General features: G+C 42.4%; 1 protein-coding gene across 1 annotated transcript in view; it reads right to left on the reverse strand.

Annotated features, from left to right (window-relative positions):
• Positions 1-17740, reverse strand: part of THADA (THADA armadillo repeat containing) — a 172489-nt gene that overhangs the window by 51737 nt on the left and 103012 nt on the right. Inside the window, exons 29-30 of the mRNA XM_056853380.1 lie at positions 2016-2131; positions 311-396 (exon numbers count right to left, since the gene is read on the reverse strand). Coding sequence (XP_056709358.1) covers positions 311-396; positions 2016-2131 — 202 coding nt within the window. The remainder of the gene's footprint in view (positions 1-310; positions 397-2015; positions 2132-17740) is intronic.

Raw genomic sequence — 17740 nt, forward strand, 5'->3', positions numbered from 1 at the left:
TGAGACTGGCTACTTCATGTGCACCTTGACTCGGTCAAGAAGTAGAAACTGCACATACTGTGTTCTTGTGTTGGTCTGTTTACTAATACTGTTGAGTAAAGTGTGTAATGTTGAAAAGTTATTACAGTCATGTTGTCCTTCAGTCTTTCGTTTTGCAGAATTTAAGCTAGACTTAAACTTGACAAGGCTCAGGCTTTTTTTCAACTTAAGAGGTGCACTTGAAAAAGGTTTGAGAACATCTCTCTAGTTTAAGTACAGCTAGGAAAGTTCCCTCATATGTTAGGAAAATAATACATTAATTTAAACTTACCTTTTATTCTAGATTTTCCAATGTAATTATTCAGCAGAACAAGAACATCAACATACGTCGCTCTAGTGACCAGACAAGGATTTTGCCTAGAAACAAAGTTATTGGGAGAAATTAAATTGTTTAACTTTTTAAAATATCCTTTAGCCCAGCCTCTAACACACTTACCAATTTCATACTCAGAAAACTGACTAAGTCAGAAATACAAACACCCTTCCATCTAGAGTGCTAGGTGATTTGTAAGATCTATGAAGTGGGAGTATATTCTTTTGTCAAAAGCAACAGGTAAATCTCATGCATTTTCTCAACTACAGCTAATAAAATACAATTAAAATAATTCTGAGTCGAGAATCCATCTAGTATTCAAATCTTCCTATCCTATATGGAGTATTTATTTAAGGAGAGTTGTTTGCTGTAAGTCAACTACATCATCGTTTATTACATATAACTGCCATTTTATAAACAGATTTCACTCCTCAAACAGCAAGCCTGCTTTCAAATTCCATTTTTCTCCCCAACTGCAAATCCACAGTTTAGCTTTGACTTTCTGAGATATAGGGAAACAAATAAGCCATGTCTTTCTCTTACTTCTCATTTACAAGGAATATTAATCTTATCTACAGTCCGGTTCAGACATTTCTCTTTACTCTCCCATTCAGCGTTAGCAATCTCTAAGTGCTGTTGCAATAGAATATCAATATTCATGGGAATTTCTGTCCCATTTCCCTTTAAAATTCAGGAGATCACATAGTTGAACTTCCTGTTCCTTGGAACTTTCCATAGACTAATTAATCAATTCAGCACACATTGACAATCAAGAGGAAACACTCTATTCCAAGATGCCTGAAGGCAATTTAATGCTGAGAAGTATGGGACAGACTGTGAAGATGCTGAAGACACAGAAGTCCTAGTGCAAACATTCATTTCCTTATTAAATGTACAAACATCTGGAGAGAACTTATGTAAAAAAATTAAATACATGTTTGCTTTAGCCATAAATACACCTTGAAGAATGTTCAATGAAATGAATGACTGTAGTTTTAATATAGTTAGTTAATAAGTCGTATTGAGGTAATAACACCAAATTCTAGTTTTTCAGTAAATAAAAATATACATTCTGTGTTAGATTAAAAGTCCTCCTGTGGGTAAAAAAAGCACACCACACTTCCACATATACAGGGAGTGAATGCAGTTTTTGCTGATTTTCCCTTCCTGCTACAGACTACCACATTACATCTCACACTATTCCTAGGAGACCCCTGGCCCCTGCTTTCTGGGGAATATGATGGGCTTCAGCAGGAACGGGGGCTAGTCTGTTCCACAAATGGTGCTCCACTGATGGTCCTTTGGACTTAACCCCATGATGTCTGTAATTTTGAAGACACTGTGAGTGTTAGAAAGGAGTTGACCTGCATTAACGACCTGAATCTTATCTGCTAATTGCTACTGTAGTATCATACTTCAAACTATTTGATTCCTGAAAGTACAGTGAGGAAGTCTTTTAAAAATAGTAGAGTTCATGACCATAAAACACTTTTCTCACTTATTTTTGAGGTAATGGAGAAATGAACACAATTTTTATCAACAGAAATCAAAGCTCTGCATATAAATAACTAGGTTATTTCAACAGAACAATGCTATAATTTCCACTTCACAACTAATTATCATTCTGTGATAACTTCTTTACCAGAGATAGTTATTAGCCTACCTGTTTGCCAGCCACAACTTGGCTTCAACAGAAGAGATAATGTCACTCAAGCCTTGTTGAAAGTCTGAATTAGCTCTGTGTTTGGACTCCAAGTAGGATTGCAGCAAGTAAAATACCTATATTAAATTTTTTAGAAATAATTGTAGACTGTTGTGAAAGTTTTCAAAAATTAAGTTTTTTTCATTTCATTTTATATAAATATACATGTACAAAATCCATAACGATTACATATTACCAGGTGGCCTACTCTATTATATAGTAGATATGTACAAAACAGAAACAAGAAAACTGACACCACCAACCAATCTTACATAATTACATAATCAACTCACAATGCAAAGTAATAATTAAATAGATGCTTTCATACTTTTGGGTGACTTGACCAATCCATACTTAGATAACATTTTTTTAAATCCAGTTCCTCAGATGTCAGTTTTACTAATCCCAAGGAGGAAAAGAACCCAGCCACCCGGCTAATGACCCTCTTTAACTTGGACAGAAAGGAGTTACCGGTATTGGCCCTGGTCTAACTAAAGATGGGTGCATTACTATGTCTTTTGTTTTAAATTTATAGCAATACGCTATCCATTTATCTAAAATCTGATGGTTATTACATCACTCCCTCACTGCGATTTACCCATTGGAGTGTTTTTTCCCATCCTTGAGATTGTTACATTCCAGCGAGCGTCCCGTTCTTCCGTGGTTTTGTCATTATTATGATATGTCAACTTAATTAAAGCATAGGTTTCTTTAACGTTATCAAGCCAATTATTTAAATCAGGGAATTTCTTGCTTTTCCAGTATCTCACCAGATTTGTTCTAGCAACTGTTAGTATATGGAAAAACATAACTCGAATATCCTTTGGTTTATCTGGAAAATAATTTAATAAAATTGTTTTGGGTCTTACTAGAATAACAATTTCCAGGCCGCTGGATATGATTTCAATCACTCTCATCCAGTATGTTTGGGCTCTACTGCAGCTCCACCACATGTGTAGAAAGTCTGCACCAGCTGAATCACAATACCAACATTTACTAAAAAATTTGTTCAAGTTACACATTTTTGAACTCTGATTGGGGAAACATGTCACATATGTGTCATCTTAAATAAATTTTCTCTGAATGTAAGACTTATTGTAAAATGTAGACCTTTTGTGAGCATAAAGTTCCATTTTTTTCATCCAACTCATAACCTAATATTTTATTCCATTTCTCTTGAAAAGGGGGTACCATGTCTTTCTATAGTACCCCACAGATAAGTTTGCCTACTCTTCTCCAATATGCAGTTTTCATAACAAAAAAAACGATAAACATATCAGTGTTCACAAATGGTTCAGCCAAAAGGGGGCCACATGGTTAGATCAGACAAGTCCACGGGAATACAGGCTCAACTTGGATAGCTGAGTGCACATATGAACGCAAAACTCATAGTACCAGGATGAATAGCTCAGGAACAATATAACATGCTAGTGTGTTTGTACTGAAGCACTACTCCAGAAATTAGAGGAACCTCAGGTTTTCCTGGTTAGTCACACCTATGCTGAAAATGCTGTGTTCATAAACAGCATTACTAAGGTCCAGTGCAGCTCTACAAAATAACAAGGGCTTATTTAGATACTGCAGGTATAGACTGCAGGGTTAAATGTGCCTGAGTGTTGACAGTTACTTTGAAGTGTATTCCGTTTCATTTTACTTTAGAGTGGCAATGCTGAAGGAGGGGAAAGTACAAACAATCCTGAAGAATGCTTTCTAAACCCTGGTTACTTTCTATATCTTTACAAGGTAACTTTAAAAGATTTTTAAAATGTCTTTTTGCAGTGCAATGGTTTATAATATTCAAATATCTACGAAACACTTTTTAAAAGTTAAAATAACTAAAATGACAACTTGTTGATGAATGTGTAGGTAACATCCATATTTGCTCAGCTTACTTGGAGAAAGAATAAATACATATCTGTGAATTGCAGTAAGCTTCAGTTTGACTTTTGAAAATAACAGTGTCTTCTTTCAGCTGTGCCATCCAGAAACCATTTACCTCCTGGGGACATTTCAGCAGTGCCATCCAAAATGCATGAACATCATTTTATAAAAACACTAACAAGTTTCCTCATCAAAAGCTAGAAACTCAAACTGGTGAATGTTCATGTATGAACAAACAGGAGTGAATGCAGTTATAAACAACCTCCAAACACACACACACACACACAAAAACACAACTGGTTTCCTAGTTCAATCATGGAAAGAAACATAAGCCAAAACATTGTCGAAGGCTTTCACGGTCAGAGTTCATTGGTTCTTGTAGGTTATCCGGGCTGTGTAACCGTGGTCTTGGAATTTTCTTTCCTGACGTTTCGCCAGCAACTGTGGCAGGCATCTTCAGAGTAGTAACACTGAAGGACAGTGTCTCTCAGTGTCAAGGGTGTAGAAAGAGTAATATATAGTCAGAAAGGGGTTGGGTTTGAGCTGAGTATTGTCCTGCAAAAGTATTGTCCTGTAAGTATCAAGATAATGTGCTAATGAGGGTATGGTATGTTAATATGGAACCATTGTATCCTGAAGTGATCTGTTAATGTGTGTAATCCAAAACTAATCTGTATGGCTATTGTTGAATGTTGTCTTTGTCTGGAGGTGTTTCAGGGCAGGAAGCCAAGCCTTATTCATTCTTAAACTCTCCTCTTTTCTGTTAAAGTTGTGCTGATGTTTGTGAATTTCAATGGCTTCTCTGTGCAATCTGACAAAATAGTTGGTAGAATTGTCCAGTCTTTCAGTGTCTTGGAATAAGACCCTGTGTCCTGTTTGTGTCAGTCCATGTTCAGCCACTGCTGATTTCTCAGGTTGGCCAAGTCTGCAGTATCTTTCATGTTCTTTTATCCTTGTTTGTATGCTGCGTTTTGTGGTCCCGATGTAAACTTCTCCACAGCTGCAAGGTATACGATATACTCCTGCAGAGGTGAGGGGGTCTCTTTTGTCTTTTGCTGATCGTAGCATTTGTTGTATTTTCTTGGTGGGTTTAAACACTGTTTGTAGGTTATGTTTTTTCAAAAGTTTCTCCATCCTATCAGTGACTCCTTTAATAAATGGCAAGAATACCTTTCCTATGGGAGACTGTTTTTCTTGAGTTTTCTGATTTTTGTTTGGTTCAATGGCCCTTCTGATTTCATTCTTGGAGTAGCCGTTTGCTAGCAGTGCGTGATTTAGATGGTTAGTTTCTTCCTTGAGAAACTGTGGTTCACAGATCCGTCTTGCACGGTCCATTAATGTTTTGATTATTCCTCTTTTCTGTCGGGGGTGGTGGTTGGAGTTTTTGTGTAAGTAGCGATCTGTGTGAGTTGGTTTCCGGTAGACCTTGTGACCTAACTGAAGGTTTGATTTACGGATGACAATTTGGAGCCATGGTGAAGAAAAATTAATGGACTTTCTAAACCATCTTAATAATATCCATCCAAACATTCAGTTTACCATGGAAAAGGAAATTGAGGGTAAACTCCCATTTCTTGATACCCTTGTCATCCGTAAATCAAACCTTCAGTTAGGTCACAAGGTCTACCGGAAACCAACTCACACAGATCGCTACTTACACAAAAACTCCAACCACCACCCCCGACAGAAAAGAGGAATAATCAAAACATTAATGGACCGTGCAAGACGGATCTGTGAACCACAGTTTCTCAAGGAAGAAACTAACCATCTAAATCACGCACTGCTAGCAAACGGCTACTCCAAGAATGAAATCAGAAGGGCCATTGAACCAAACAAAAATCAGAAAACTCAAGAAAAACAGTCTCCCATAGGAAAGGTATTCTTGCCATTTATTAAAGGAGTCACTGATAGGATGGAGAAACTTTTGAAAAAACATAACCTACAAACAGTGTTTAAACCCACCAAGAAAATACAACAAATGCTACGATCAGCAAAAGACAAAAGAGACCCCCTCACCTCTGCAGGAGTATATCGTATACCTTGCAGCTGTGGAGAAGTTTACATCGGGACCACAAAACGCAGCATACAAACAAGGATAAAAGAACATGAAAGATACTGCAGACTTGGCCAACCTGAGAAATCAGCAGTGGCTGAACATGGACTGACACAAACAGGACACAGGGTCTTATTCCAAGACACTGAAAGACTGGACAATTCTACCAACTATTTTGTCAGATTGCACAGAGAAGCCATTGAAATTCACAAACATCAGCACAACTTTAACAGAAAAGAGGAGAGTTTAAGAATGAATAAGGCTTGGCTTCCTGCCCTGAAACACCTCCAGACAAAGACAACATTCAACAATAGCCATACAGATTAGTTTTGGATTACACACATTAACAGATCACTTCAGGATACAATGGTTCCATATTAACATACCATACCCTCATTAGCACATTATCTTGATACTTACAGGACAATACTTTTGCAGGACAATACTCAGCTCAAACCCAACCCCTTTCTGACTATATATTACTCTTTCTACACCCTTGACACTGAGAGACACTGTCCTTCAGTGTTACTACTCTGAAGATGCCTGCCACAGTTGCTGGCGAAACGTCAGGAAAGAAAATTCCAAGACCACGGTTACACAGCCCGGATAACCTACAAGAACCAATAAGCCAAAACATTTGGCTGTTCTTAAGATTTATTATTTATGTAATTATGACCATGGCAGAACTAACATTTGATTACCCATGGTCAGATCCCATATTTCCTTCGCCATTCCCATCTCCGTGTCTCTGAATTCTTATTTATGAATTAAATAAAAGTGTTACACATGATAAGAGGAATTTGGCTTTGCAAGACCCTTGGTCAAACTGGATAAGTATGCATGCCTGTGAGTGCAAGAGATCATCCATAAGTATTCCATGAACTGAGCAACAGAGCATCTGTGAACATACATCTGTGTTCTCTCTTTAGGTTTCCATCTGCCATGAGATTAAGAATCAAGTCTTTGTACTTCTACTAGAAACAGGGCTATTTAAAATGATCGTATCTTGAAGGACCGTCGAGCTTGTAATTTTGTATATTTCTGCATTTATTTTCTTTTAGAATGTATATGTACACCTACCACTTGTAGTCAAAGGATGTCCTTTGTTTCTTTCCAGCACCAAGGAGAATAACAATAAAGCACTGTCAAGTCATAACCTACTAGCAGCAACCCCTCAGTATGGGATATTCAGGCTGAGAGAAGCTTTACTTATATATGCGCCTCGAACAGAGTTATTCATATTGGCATGGATCCAGCCTTCCTCCAGCCTTAGGAACCTTCCTCTAATGAAAGAGCCACTTAAGTTGGAGAAAGGCATCAAGCCCAGGTGTCCAGGATAGGGGTAGGATCCAGTCCACCACATCTATATTTGTTTAAACATGTTCGTGCCCACAAATTAAGATCACAAGGAGAAACCCTCTGGACTGTCCTCTCCCACCAATCAAAGGAGCTTGTCTGGTGGGCACACAAGAGGCGGCTTTTTTGGGTGGCATCCCCACAATTAAGCAACAACCTCCCTAGGCCCCCTCATTTTCAATCTTCAGGACACAGTTGAAGTCAGTTTTATTTAGGACCAAAATTGACTAGTTAATATTTATTGGCAGTCCTAACTGAGATTTTAAATTGAGGGGTTTTAGGTGTTTTTTTTTAAATGAAAGTCATACTTACATTGTAAGCTGCCTTCAGTTCTGCAAGCCAGAAAGGTGGCTAATCCATAATTATATAAATGTTTTAAAGAAAACAATTAAATAATTGAATAAGAATAATATTTCTTGGATTTTTCTGGATGTTGGTATCAGCAGGGTTTTGAGCTACACAGATTTTTTACAGTTCAGGCATCACAGTCCCAGATTTGCTTCCCAAGAACGGCACAGATGTTTACTGATTCAAAAAAAGATTACTTACTTGACTATTAGAAACTGAAAATTTGCGGTTTTAATCTTATATGAATTAGCTAAAATTAGCTTTACAAAACCTGCCCAGGCATGGATGGCCTCCTATAATAAAATGTGATCTGTAATCAAACAACTGCTGTATTTGAAACTAATTAGTAAGTTTCTCTTGTAATTTAGATAAGCTCTGTGCACAGTAGTGACTGACCATCCTTTTCCAGGTCCCTAATTTTGTATAAACCTTGCAACTCTTGCTGCGTGAACTGGAAATATTTATTTGCATCACAAAACAGAGGATACTCCAAAATGAGGGTGAGAGAGGAAATGGTTGGAGACAATGGCTTTGCCCAGGCTTTCCATAAAGTAAAATTGACTTTAGTAAAGATTAAAATATTTACTTAGAATATTTCAATTCCACCACTTTAGAGTGCTGCTCAAGGTGGAATTACGACTAAAAACCACAATATAAAACACAAGGTAATTAAAAAGATAAGCCATTAGGTGTCAGCAGCATAAAAACTTAGATAAATTATTAGGGGCTGTAGTCTATACTACTGCTTTTAGCTAATTGAAACTGAGATCCTATTGTGTAATTTTTGAATTGTTTAATGTGTCATGACGCTTTCCTTCAGTTCTGTTTTTAGATTTTTGATTGGCTCTACTACCCTAATCCTACTGTATTGTTTACTGAATACCCCATCCTGTTAATTTAATTGACTCACTCTGTGTAATCCCCCTTGAGTCCAAGTGAGAAAGGCAGATTATAAATGACGTAAATAAATAAAATAAATAAAAATAAGTTAAGTGAATCACCCTTTTCAAAAAGAGGGATTTTCTAAAAGGAAGATATGCTATCTGATATTCTAATACTGAAGTCTGCCAAATCTTTAGATGTTTAAATCTGGTGACTGGAGCTGTGAACGGGCAAGACAGATCTTTCTATAAACCTGAAAAGGGTTATAGGTTTGCAGAAAAATGTGAAATGTAAAAACAAAAACACCAACATTGGGGAGTTTTTAAAAAACCCAGATATGATAAAAGTAGTGCATGTAGCTTTAAACAATGGATTATCGCAATGGCTGTTGCTAGGCCACCACAGCGTTCCAAGGCTTAGCTCTATCTGTAAAAGCAAGGGGAAGGGGGCAGAACCCATTCCAGGCCTGTTTTGGCCTTTGAGGGAGGGCACCTTGGGGCCAGGCCTGACTAGGGTTGCCAGCTCCAGGTTGGGAAATTCCTGGAGATTGTGTGGTGAAGTCTGAGAAGGGCAGGGTTTGCGGAGGGGTGAGGCCTCAGGTGAACATAGTGCCATAGAGTCCACCCTCCAAAACTGCCATTTTCTTCTGGAGGACAGATATCTGTCATCTGGAGTTCCGTTGTAATTCTGGGTGATCTCCAGGTCCCACCTGAGGTTGGCAACCCTAGGCTTGGAAGCAACCTCTTGGTGACAATACCACCTGACTTCCATGACTCTACTAGGCCTGGCTGCTTGCTACTGTTAAACAGCAGCCATCCTATGAAAGCCAGTGTGGTGTAGCAGTTAACAGCTTCAGAGTAGGGTCTGGGAGACACAAGTTCAAATGCCATGTTGCTCTGGAGGTTCACTGCGTGATTTTAGAACATTCACATATTTTCAGCCTAACTTACCTCACAGGGTTGTTATGAGGATGGAAAACAGGAGAGGAGAATAATGTAAGCAGCTTTGGTCCCCACTATGGAGAAGGTGGGGGTATAATTGAAGTAAATAAATAATAAATATAGTTGAAGATGGGAAGCAGATAAAAGGTAGGTTAGTGAAAGGCTGACAAGGAGAGGGGAGGCAGGGAAAAGGGAGAGGATATGGGGGTTGTCAGGAGGGCAGAAGAGGAAATAGTGTGGGAAGGGGGATACAGGGGAAAGTGAGGTGTCACTCCACAAGTCCTTGAGGGTTCCCTATGATGAAAGTGGGCCTGGCCCAGTAGCCGGCACCACCCATCTGGGCCAGTTTTCCTAGGTAGAGGCTGCTGGAGGGGGGAGGGAAAGCTGAATCCAGAGAGGCAGGTAAAGGTAGGTTGGCTGTTGGGTGGGAAGGAGATAGGGTTGCCAACTCCAGGTTAGGAGATTGGGGGGACAGAGGGTCTTCTCAAGGGAATAACGCCATAGACTCCACCCTCCAAAGCAGCTATTTCCTCCAGGAGAACTAAGTTTGCCAACCTCCAGGTGGGGGCTGGCAATCACCTGGAATTACAACTGCTGTCCAGATTACAGATATCAGTTCCCCTGGAGAAAATGGCTGCTTTGGAGGTAGGACTCTATGGCATTATGCAAAGTCGTTTCCCTCATGCTTTTGGTATCAACTCTTTTTTCAAACCAATACCACACCACTAGGTTTCTGTGTTTTCTAAAATCTGTTAACTTCATTTATAGACAGCCTTTCTTGCACCCAGTTCTAAGAACGCTTGCAATGGGACCCACAGTTTGACATGCAACAGAACTATTCAGTCTTAAAATAAACAGGTTCATGGAAAAATAATGAAGAGATGGTTCGTGTTCTCTCTCAAAATGGGCGGAGCACATACAGAGCATATAGCGCATGTGCTTTCTTTTTGCAACACCAACAATAACATTCCAATATATATTGCAGTCAAAATGTCACAAAACCACATGATGTACTCCATGCAAGATTTTTTTTAAATTAAAAATTAAGACATTTCTAAAAGCACAGCTGATTTTATAGGTGATTTTTTCCCCTGCTCTTGAAGTGAACAATAAACTGTTTTGAGAATATGCAACTTTACATGAATAAACAAACAAATTACCAACAAAAAAAACACCAAACCAAGTGATTAATGGAGAAAGGACCTTTAAAATCACAATATTATTTTAATAAACTTTCCTGATTTATAGAATGAACCATCCCTCTTCAAGTTAATTTGCAGTCCGAAAAAAGACCCCTGGTTGCATGCCCTTAAGCCTGTTGGTGGGAATCTATACAATATAAATATTCACATAACTAGATAGAAGGATGAAACAATACTCTTACTGTTCTTCTTACGATTGTTGGAGAGAGAAAAAAGAAAAAATGACATCACACTGCAGCATACATTTTACTATAGATCATTTATTTACTCCCTGAATAAAATATAGATATTTCCCCAGCTGAAATAGAATACTGGGCAAATATTAATCTCAGGATCAAAATGCAACACTGGTAAACGTTGCAGCAAACTGGGGAGGAAAAACTACTAAAATACAGAAATTACAAGTGTATGCTTAGGGAGAAAAAAAAAGACTAACATGGGTATACGCAAGTTTATTTGCTCTTCAGAGGAAATGGAATCCTGTCAGAAAACTCTATGAACCTGTCTAGACAAACTTTATGAAGCAGAAATAATAAGTTCATGGCATTTTCTCACTGAGAACCTTTTCCCTCTGAAAAAGTCAAGTTAGTCTGAAATCTTGTACTAAGCCACACCCACAAAGTTGGTTGCTGTTTAGGTACTGGGATGCTGCCCTGTTGTTGGACTCTGCAAAAATGTAAAAGAAGTTACAACCTTCCAACAATACAGACATAAGCTTGCGTCCAAGAAAATTATAAATAGGGAAGGATCATTACATGACTAAAGTCGGATATCCTTTCAGTGCAGAAAATCACTGCATTTATGTAAAAGCCTATTTTGCAGAAAGTATATACTGTTCAAATCACCCCACCAAACTCATTATTTATAGAATTTTGCAGCATGTCTGACAAAATGGAAGAGAAAGAAAGTGAGATTAGATACCATGGGGGGTGGAAGGAGGTAAGAAAGTAGGAATGCATTGCTTGTACAAAAAGTCCAGGAAAGTTTTTATAGACAGAAGGATTTCCACTATTGGAGCATGATATTCTTGTCTCCCTTCTTCTGCTGCAGAGTATGCGGTACCCAGGGGTCCCCTATCCCTTAGTGCTACAATGTGAAGGGGACGCTAGACAGTCACACTGCAGGCAAGAATCCTTCCAATCATGGAAAAAAAGGGGGACCTGACTAATCAGGTCCCCCCATTGTGGACTTACCGGACAGGATGCAAGAAAGGGGAAAAGGTCTCCACCAGGCTGGACTGCAGCCCGTCGCCGTCTCGCGAGGCTACACTTGCCTGGGGGTTTCTCCCCCTCCCCCGCCCTTCCCAGCGGTTGGGCGAGGCGTCCTGACGCCACCCTTTCCCGTGACAATTTAAGCCGGCGTAGACCAGCAGCCATCCTGTTTTGCTGCAGGACGGCGAGGTTTTCCATGCGGGGCCAAGGCAAAGCGCGCGATGGCGCAGAGGAGCGAGTCTGGCACGTGGCTGAGAGCGGCAGCAGCTGCATTTTCGACGGACTCCTCGCTCCTTTTCTATTGCGGCGCCTGGCCCCTTAAGAGGCTGGTGTTGTTGTTGTTGTTTTTTTTCTTCTTCCTGTGCTGGGCTTGCGTTTTTCCTGGGGCCGGAGGAGGCAACGGAGATTTTGGAGGTGGACAGCTGATCTCTATCGCAAGTATCTTGCTTCCACACGCTCCCCGATCCCCTCGCCTCTCGAGCCCCGTGGAGGGCTTTTTAAAACGCAGCAGCATTATTCCTTTGCCTCCAGCAAAATCTCTCCCACCCGCATGCAAAACAAGAACAACTTTAAAAGACAAAAGGAGGAACTGGGTTCTTTTAAAGGGGATCTTGTCTTCTATCCTCTCTGTATAAGAGGGAGCTTGGCTTTCTTGGGGGGGTCTTAATCCCCTCCCCTCCATTTTCTGTACTGGAGGACAGTGGGGTCTGTTAACAGGGCAGTAGCCTTCGCCTGGGGGCTTAATTATTGCTTCTGGGGTGCTTAGTTCCCTTGCCTTGATTTTGGCTGTGTTTTCTCTATTGCATTGCTGCTGGTTTATTTGCTTTGTTAAGTCGGTTCTTGCTATTAAACAGTGGTTGGGGCCATTCATTTTGCCTTGCCACATGGTTCTCTCTGCTTAATTCTTAATACTAAAGAGTAGTATCCCCCCCTTGTGTTGTTGCTAGGGCTTACTTTAAGACATTTGGCTGGTTTTTACGGCCTAGGCGAGTAAATATCATGTGGCTTGGGGAAAGGGGTCTATCCGCCTCCCCCCTTCTGCCCCATCTTGAGTTTCAGGATCCCAGTTGTCCTTACCTGACTGTGGCACATCCAGCAGGCACTGACCTTTTCCATCCCATTTGGGGGACTGTGTTGCATTGTCTGAGGCAGATACACAAGCTATAGCTTTCTGAGACCCCCCTTTCCCCCCCTCCTTTTAACAGAACAAACAAACAAAAACTAAGATTGGTGTTCTGAATACGGGGAGTAGTAATTAAGTTTGCGGGCTCTTGCTCCCTTCTTTTACCTTCAGCTTGATTGTGCTGTGTAGCTTCTCAGCACTCCTATTTGGATTTAAGAGCCTAATTTTAGTTCACTTTTCTTGGCTCTGCTGTTTTTGTCCACCTTGGATAACTTATTAATAAATCAATGGTGTACTGATTAGTTGTATTAACTAAATTAATTGTTGATTAAATTCATTTTGTGCTGAGCATTAAATTGAGCCCTTGGGAGTATGTAGAGACCGGACAGGGGTTGAAACTGGATTATGTGATGTTACAGTTCTCCTTTGCAGATACATGGTAAGAAATGGGTTAATACATTCCTGCATCTGGTTGGCTCAGCATTTTCATTAATACTAGGAGCATTAACTGGCTCTGCTGCTGGCAGCAGCCCTACCCCTCCCCCCAGCTGTGAGTTAGAGGCACTATTTTCTCTGTAGTGTAGGCTGCAGTTCTCAGTACTACTGTGTGAGCCTTTAACATTGCTATGCGGTTTTTGTTTTTTGTTTTGTTTTTCTCTATGCATGATTCTCAGCCCCAGGGAGCTCTATTTGGCCCTGTTGTCTGTTCCCACTGGGGGCCAACATGAGAAGGAAATTATTGTGCTAAGCGTTAAATGGCAGCATCAGAAATATACGGAGAACCTAGGGGAGTAGTACTCCGTGTACTATGGCTCACTCTTGCTGCTTAAGTGTATTACCAACATGGTCTAGTGGTTGAGAGTGGTGTTTGAATCGGTGAAGTACCGGGTTTGATTCCCACACACTTGGACCAGACCCAATGGGTTGAAATTAAATCAAAAGACTTTCTGTCTAGACATTAAGTTGGATTTTCTATCAGTGGAAGGTTCCTCGGGGACAGGTTTCTGTGGGAGGTGGTAAGCTCTCCTTCCCTGGAGGTTTTGAAGCAGAGGTTGGATGGCCATCTGTCAGCAATGCTGCTTCGGTGACCTTCAGCAGATGCTGTGAGGACAGGTATTTTGGCCATCATCTAGTCATGGCGTGGGGGCCACTAGGGATATTGGGGTAATTTTCCTGCATTGTGCAGGGGTTGGACTAGATGATCTTGGTGGTCCCTTCCAACTCCACATTTCTATATCCTCCACAAGAGCAGCTAACGCCAACTGGGTGACTAGGTGATTTTCCTGCATTGTGCAGGGGTTGGACTAGATGATCTTGGTGGTCCCTTCCAATTCCACATTTCTATATCCTCCACAAGAGCAGCTAACGCCAACTGGGTGACCTTGTTCGGATTACACCCTCTTGGCCCCACCGGCCTCGTGTGGTGTCTGTTGCGGGGAGGGGAGGATGAATGTGAAACATGAAAGAAAATAAAAGGAACCCTCTGCTTCACTTCATTATTTCACTCGGGTGCCCCCTTTCATCGCAGTAGAATTATAAATGGTTTATTTTGCTGCAGATCTATTAATTGAACTGGGATTGATAAACTAAAAGGGAAAGAGCGCTGGTTTGTTTCATTTTGCTGTGCCCAGTTGCTGACCTGGGAATTGATACACTAAAAAGGGGGTGAGCTACTTTTCTGTTACCTTTTTTGGCCAGTCACATTTCCTTAATGGGGTAATTTGGCTTGATAGGAACAGTTCATTGTCGTCTCTAGTCCTTTGCAATTTCGGCTATGGGCCATGCCTCCAAATCTGTGCTGAATGCCCATATGAAAGGGTGCTGCGCCCCCCCCCCCTTGCTGCAGCAGGACGGAAAGGGAAGGACCCACACACACACGCCAGGCAAAAGGTCTGATCTGCAGAGGCAGCTACTTCAGGCAAACCTGCTAGCACATGAGTCTGGGAAGCGCGTGCCCGTGCCATGAACCATTAAGGACTTCCTTAGCCGAGCATCACACAGCAGCTGTGTTTAGGGGCTTGCCCAAACTCTGGCATGCCTAGTCGCCAGGGTGAATACATTAGAGACCTGGCAGGCCAAGCCCCCATCTACCACTAGGGAGTCAGGTAACGCCCCCTCATACATCGGGGTGACATTGGGTAGAGGCGGCCTGTGTGCCTGGTTTACCGGCATGGGCAGCGAAGGGGGGGACATGTGGGGCTAGGGCATAGGGCAGCGTGGTTCCTAGTCGAGCCTCCACCTCAGGATAGAGGCGGTGGCCTATATGGCTGCTGATCCACCTGCATTCACCTCACCCAGAAGGGACTAGGTATAATTTTACCCCGATTGAAACCAATTCTTGCCCAAGTAAGAACAAGGGTAAGGTTATGCTGCAGACTGTACCTTGTTAGTTGGTTGTCAGGCTACACTGTCTTTATGGGGCTGGTTTAAGGCTCATGCCCGTAAAGGGCATTGCACCTCACTATTCACATGAGCAATGACTACAGGCAAGAGAGCTGCAAGTGACTCGGGACTATGGACTAGGATGAAGCATTTTAGTTCAAGGGTTTCACACGAGGAGTGCACTTGGTGGGACTTTTAATGAGATGAGCTATGGCTTTTGTGGGTTGGCTCATGGTTCAAGGGCAATGTGTATACCGGCAGGCCTGGCAAGGGTGATGCGGGGGGCAGAACAGGTGATAGAGAGTTTTTGCTGGAATATAACCAGGGCAGGTGTCACCACACTTGTGACAGGTAAGGGCATGCTGGTAATAATTGTTGCGGCCTCCACCCTAAGCCCTCCTGTTTCTGAGCCCATACCTCCCTGTTGCTTTGGGTTGTCCCACTGCATCTGGCATCACCAGTTTCACTACATAATTCTGTTGTAGCCGCAGCTGGTTTTTTCCCTATTCCTCTCCCCAGTGCATCTTGGACTGACCCCCCCACCCTTGTTTTAAACTCAATGGATTGTGGTATGTTCATAAGACTATGCCTGCGGGCATCTCCATTTTACAGGCTGCCTTGAAGGCCTTTAACATGTTCTATGAAGGGGATGCAACACATGGGTCATGCTCCTCAGTGCCAGTCAATATTGCTTGGCTTATTCACAGCCTATCTTCTATAGTTCGGCATACCTCAGGCACCTATGATAATGGTGGACACATTACAGCTTTCAAGTCCTGAGTTCCCAAGTGTTGGCACCGCCTCTTATGGGGTGGCTTCGATGGTAGATGACATGGCAACGTAACTTATTGGGTTCACCTCCCCCTGCATGGCCTAACTTTGCGTATCCCTCAGGGTGTGGTACCCTAAGGCTCCTGTGGATTATAGACATATGCCCTACTGTCTTACCCCTGGGGTTCCTCAGTCACCTATGCCATTCCTACTAATTTGGTTCGGTGTGTTATGCCTCCTTCCACCACACAGTTAGCGACCTATGGGCCTGTGGGGGTGGGTCCCCTTTTCGGCACGTGTGGCATGGATCTGACCACCAGTTCTGTTGGGAACCTGTGGGTTCATTGGCCTTGAGCTTTGGGCTCAACAGATTGTGGTGTGATAAGGTGTTACATATGGGCCTCGGTATCTTGTGCCACCTTAGGCCTTTTTGACAATTTTCCTGGATGGTTTTTCAGACAAGCACTCATGCACCCTTTCCTGTCATGTACCCTTCTGATTTCCTTCCTGGACCGTGGATGGTGCTCCATTCTGCCAGGGTGAATACTGCTGCCATGGTGGGAGCCTCTGTGCTCACTGTTTATGGGATGTGTCTATTGCAGGAAGCATCCGCTAACATGTCCTCTCGTTTCAGCTCTACATTGGAGAAGGGCTAGACCTTTTGTGTGCAGCCTCGGGTCCCAGAACTGTATGGTTGCAGCTTTACAGGTGGCTCCCAGTGATATACTGATCGCGCAGTGCTCCTGTTTCATATGCCCAGGGTAACACCGACCGCCGTTTTGGGGTCAGGAAGGAATTTTTCCTACAGGCCAGATTGGCCATTGGCCCTGTGGGTTTTTGCCTTCCTCTGGGCAGTGGGCAGGTGTCACTTGGTAAAAAACCCGGGAATGGGTTTTGGAGTTGGAGCTGCCTGAGCCTGACAGGGTGGACTTTGCCAGGAAGAAGATGTGCCGTGCTGTGGGCCGTTTTATCGAGACACTTGGGGGTGTCATGATTCGCCACACGGAGATGTCATTCAGGTCACAGGAGCTGTGTCGCCCTGATGGAGTGCACCTGTTTGACTGGGGCCAGGATCTGTGGCTGCACGATATTCGGGGCTCGCTACTTTGTTGGTCACAGCAGTAGGAGCGTTGGCGGGAGCAGGGCGGTAGTCCCTGCTCTTTGGCGGGTTTTTGCATGGGGTCTGATCCAAGAAGGGAAGATGTGCTTTTCCTTCCCGTTTGTGGGGACCCCCATAAGGGGTCTTGGGATGGAGTACAACAGCGATGCCCAGCTCGGGGGCCTGTATTGGGTGCTCCAATCCCAGGTGGCGCTGGCTCCACACAGAGATGTGCGTCCGGTGGGGCCACCTAAGTGCTACTCCGGTGCTGTGCCCACAGGTGGTTGGGCTGTTTATCGATGCTTTCGATATATATCGGGTTACAGGGTGGTGACCCGATATCTTGGATCCGCCCCCATGGTTTTCCGCCAATGCTCCATTCTGTTGTGATCAATAAAAACTGTGGCCATTTACTTCCCAAAAAGTACGTGTATGTG

The sequence above is a fragment of the Euleptes europaea genome, chromosome 7 (assembly GCF_029931775.1).
Source record: "Euleptes europaea isolate rEulEur1 chromosome 7, rEulEur1.hap1, whole genome shotgun sequence".
Lineage (NCBI taxonomy): Eukaryota > Metazoa > Chordata > Lepidosauria > Squamata > Sphaerodactylidae > Euleptes > Euleptes europaea.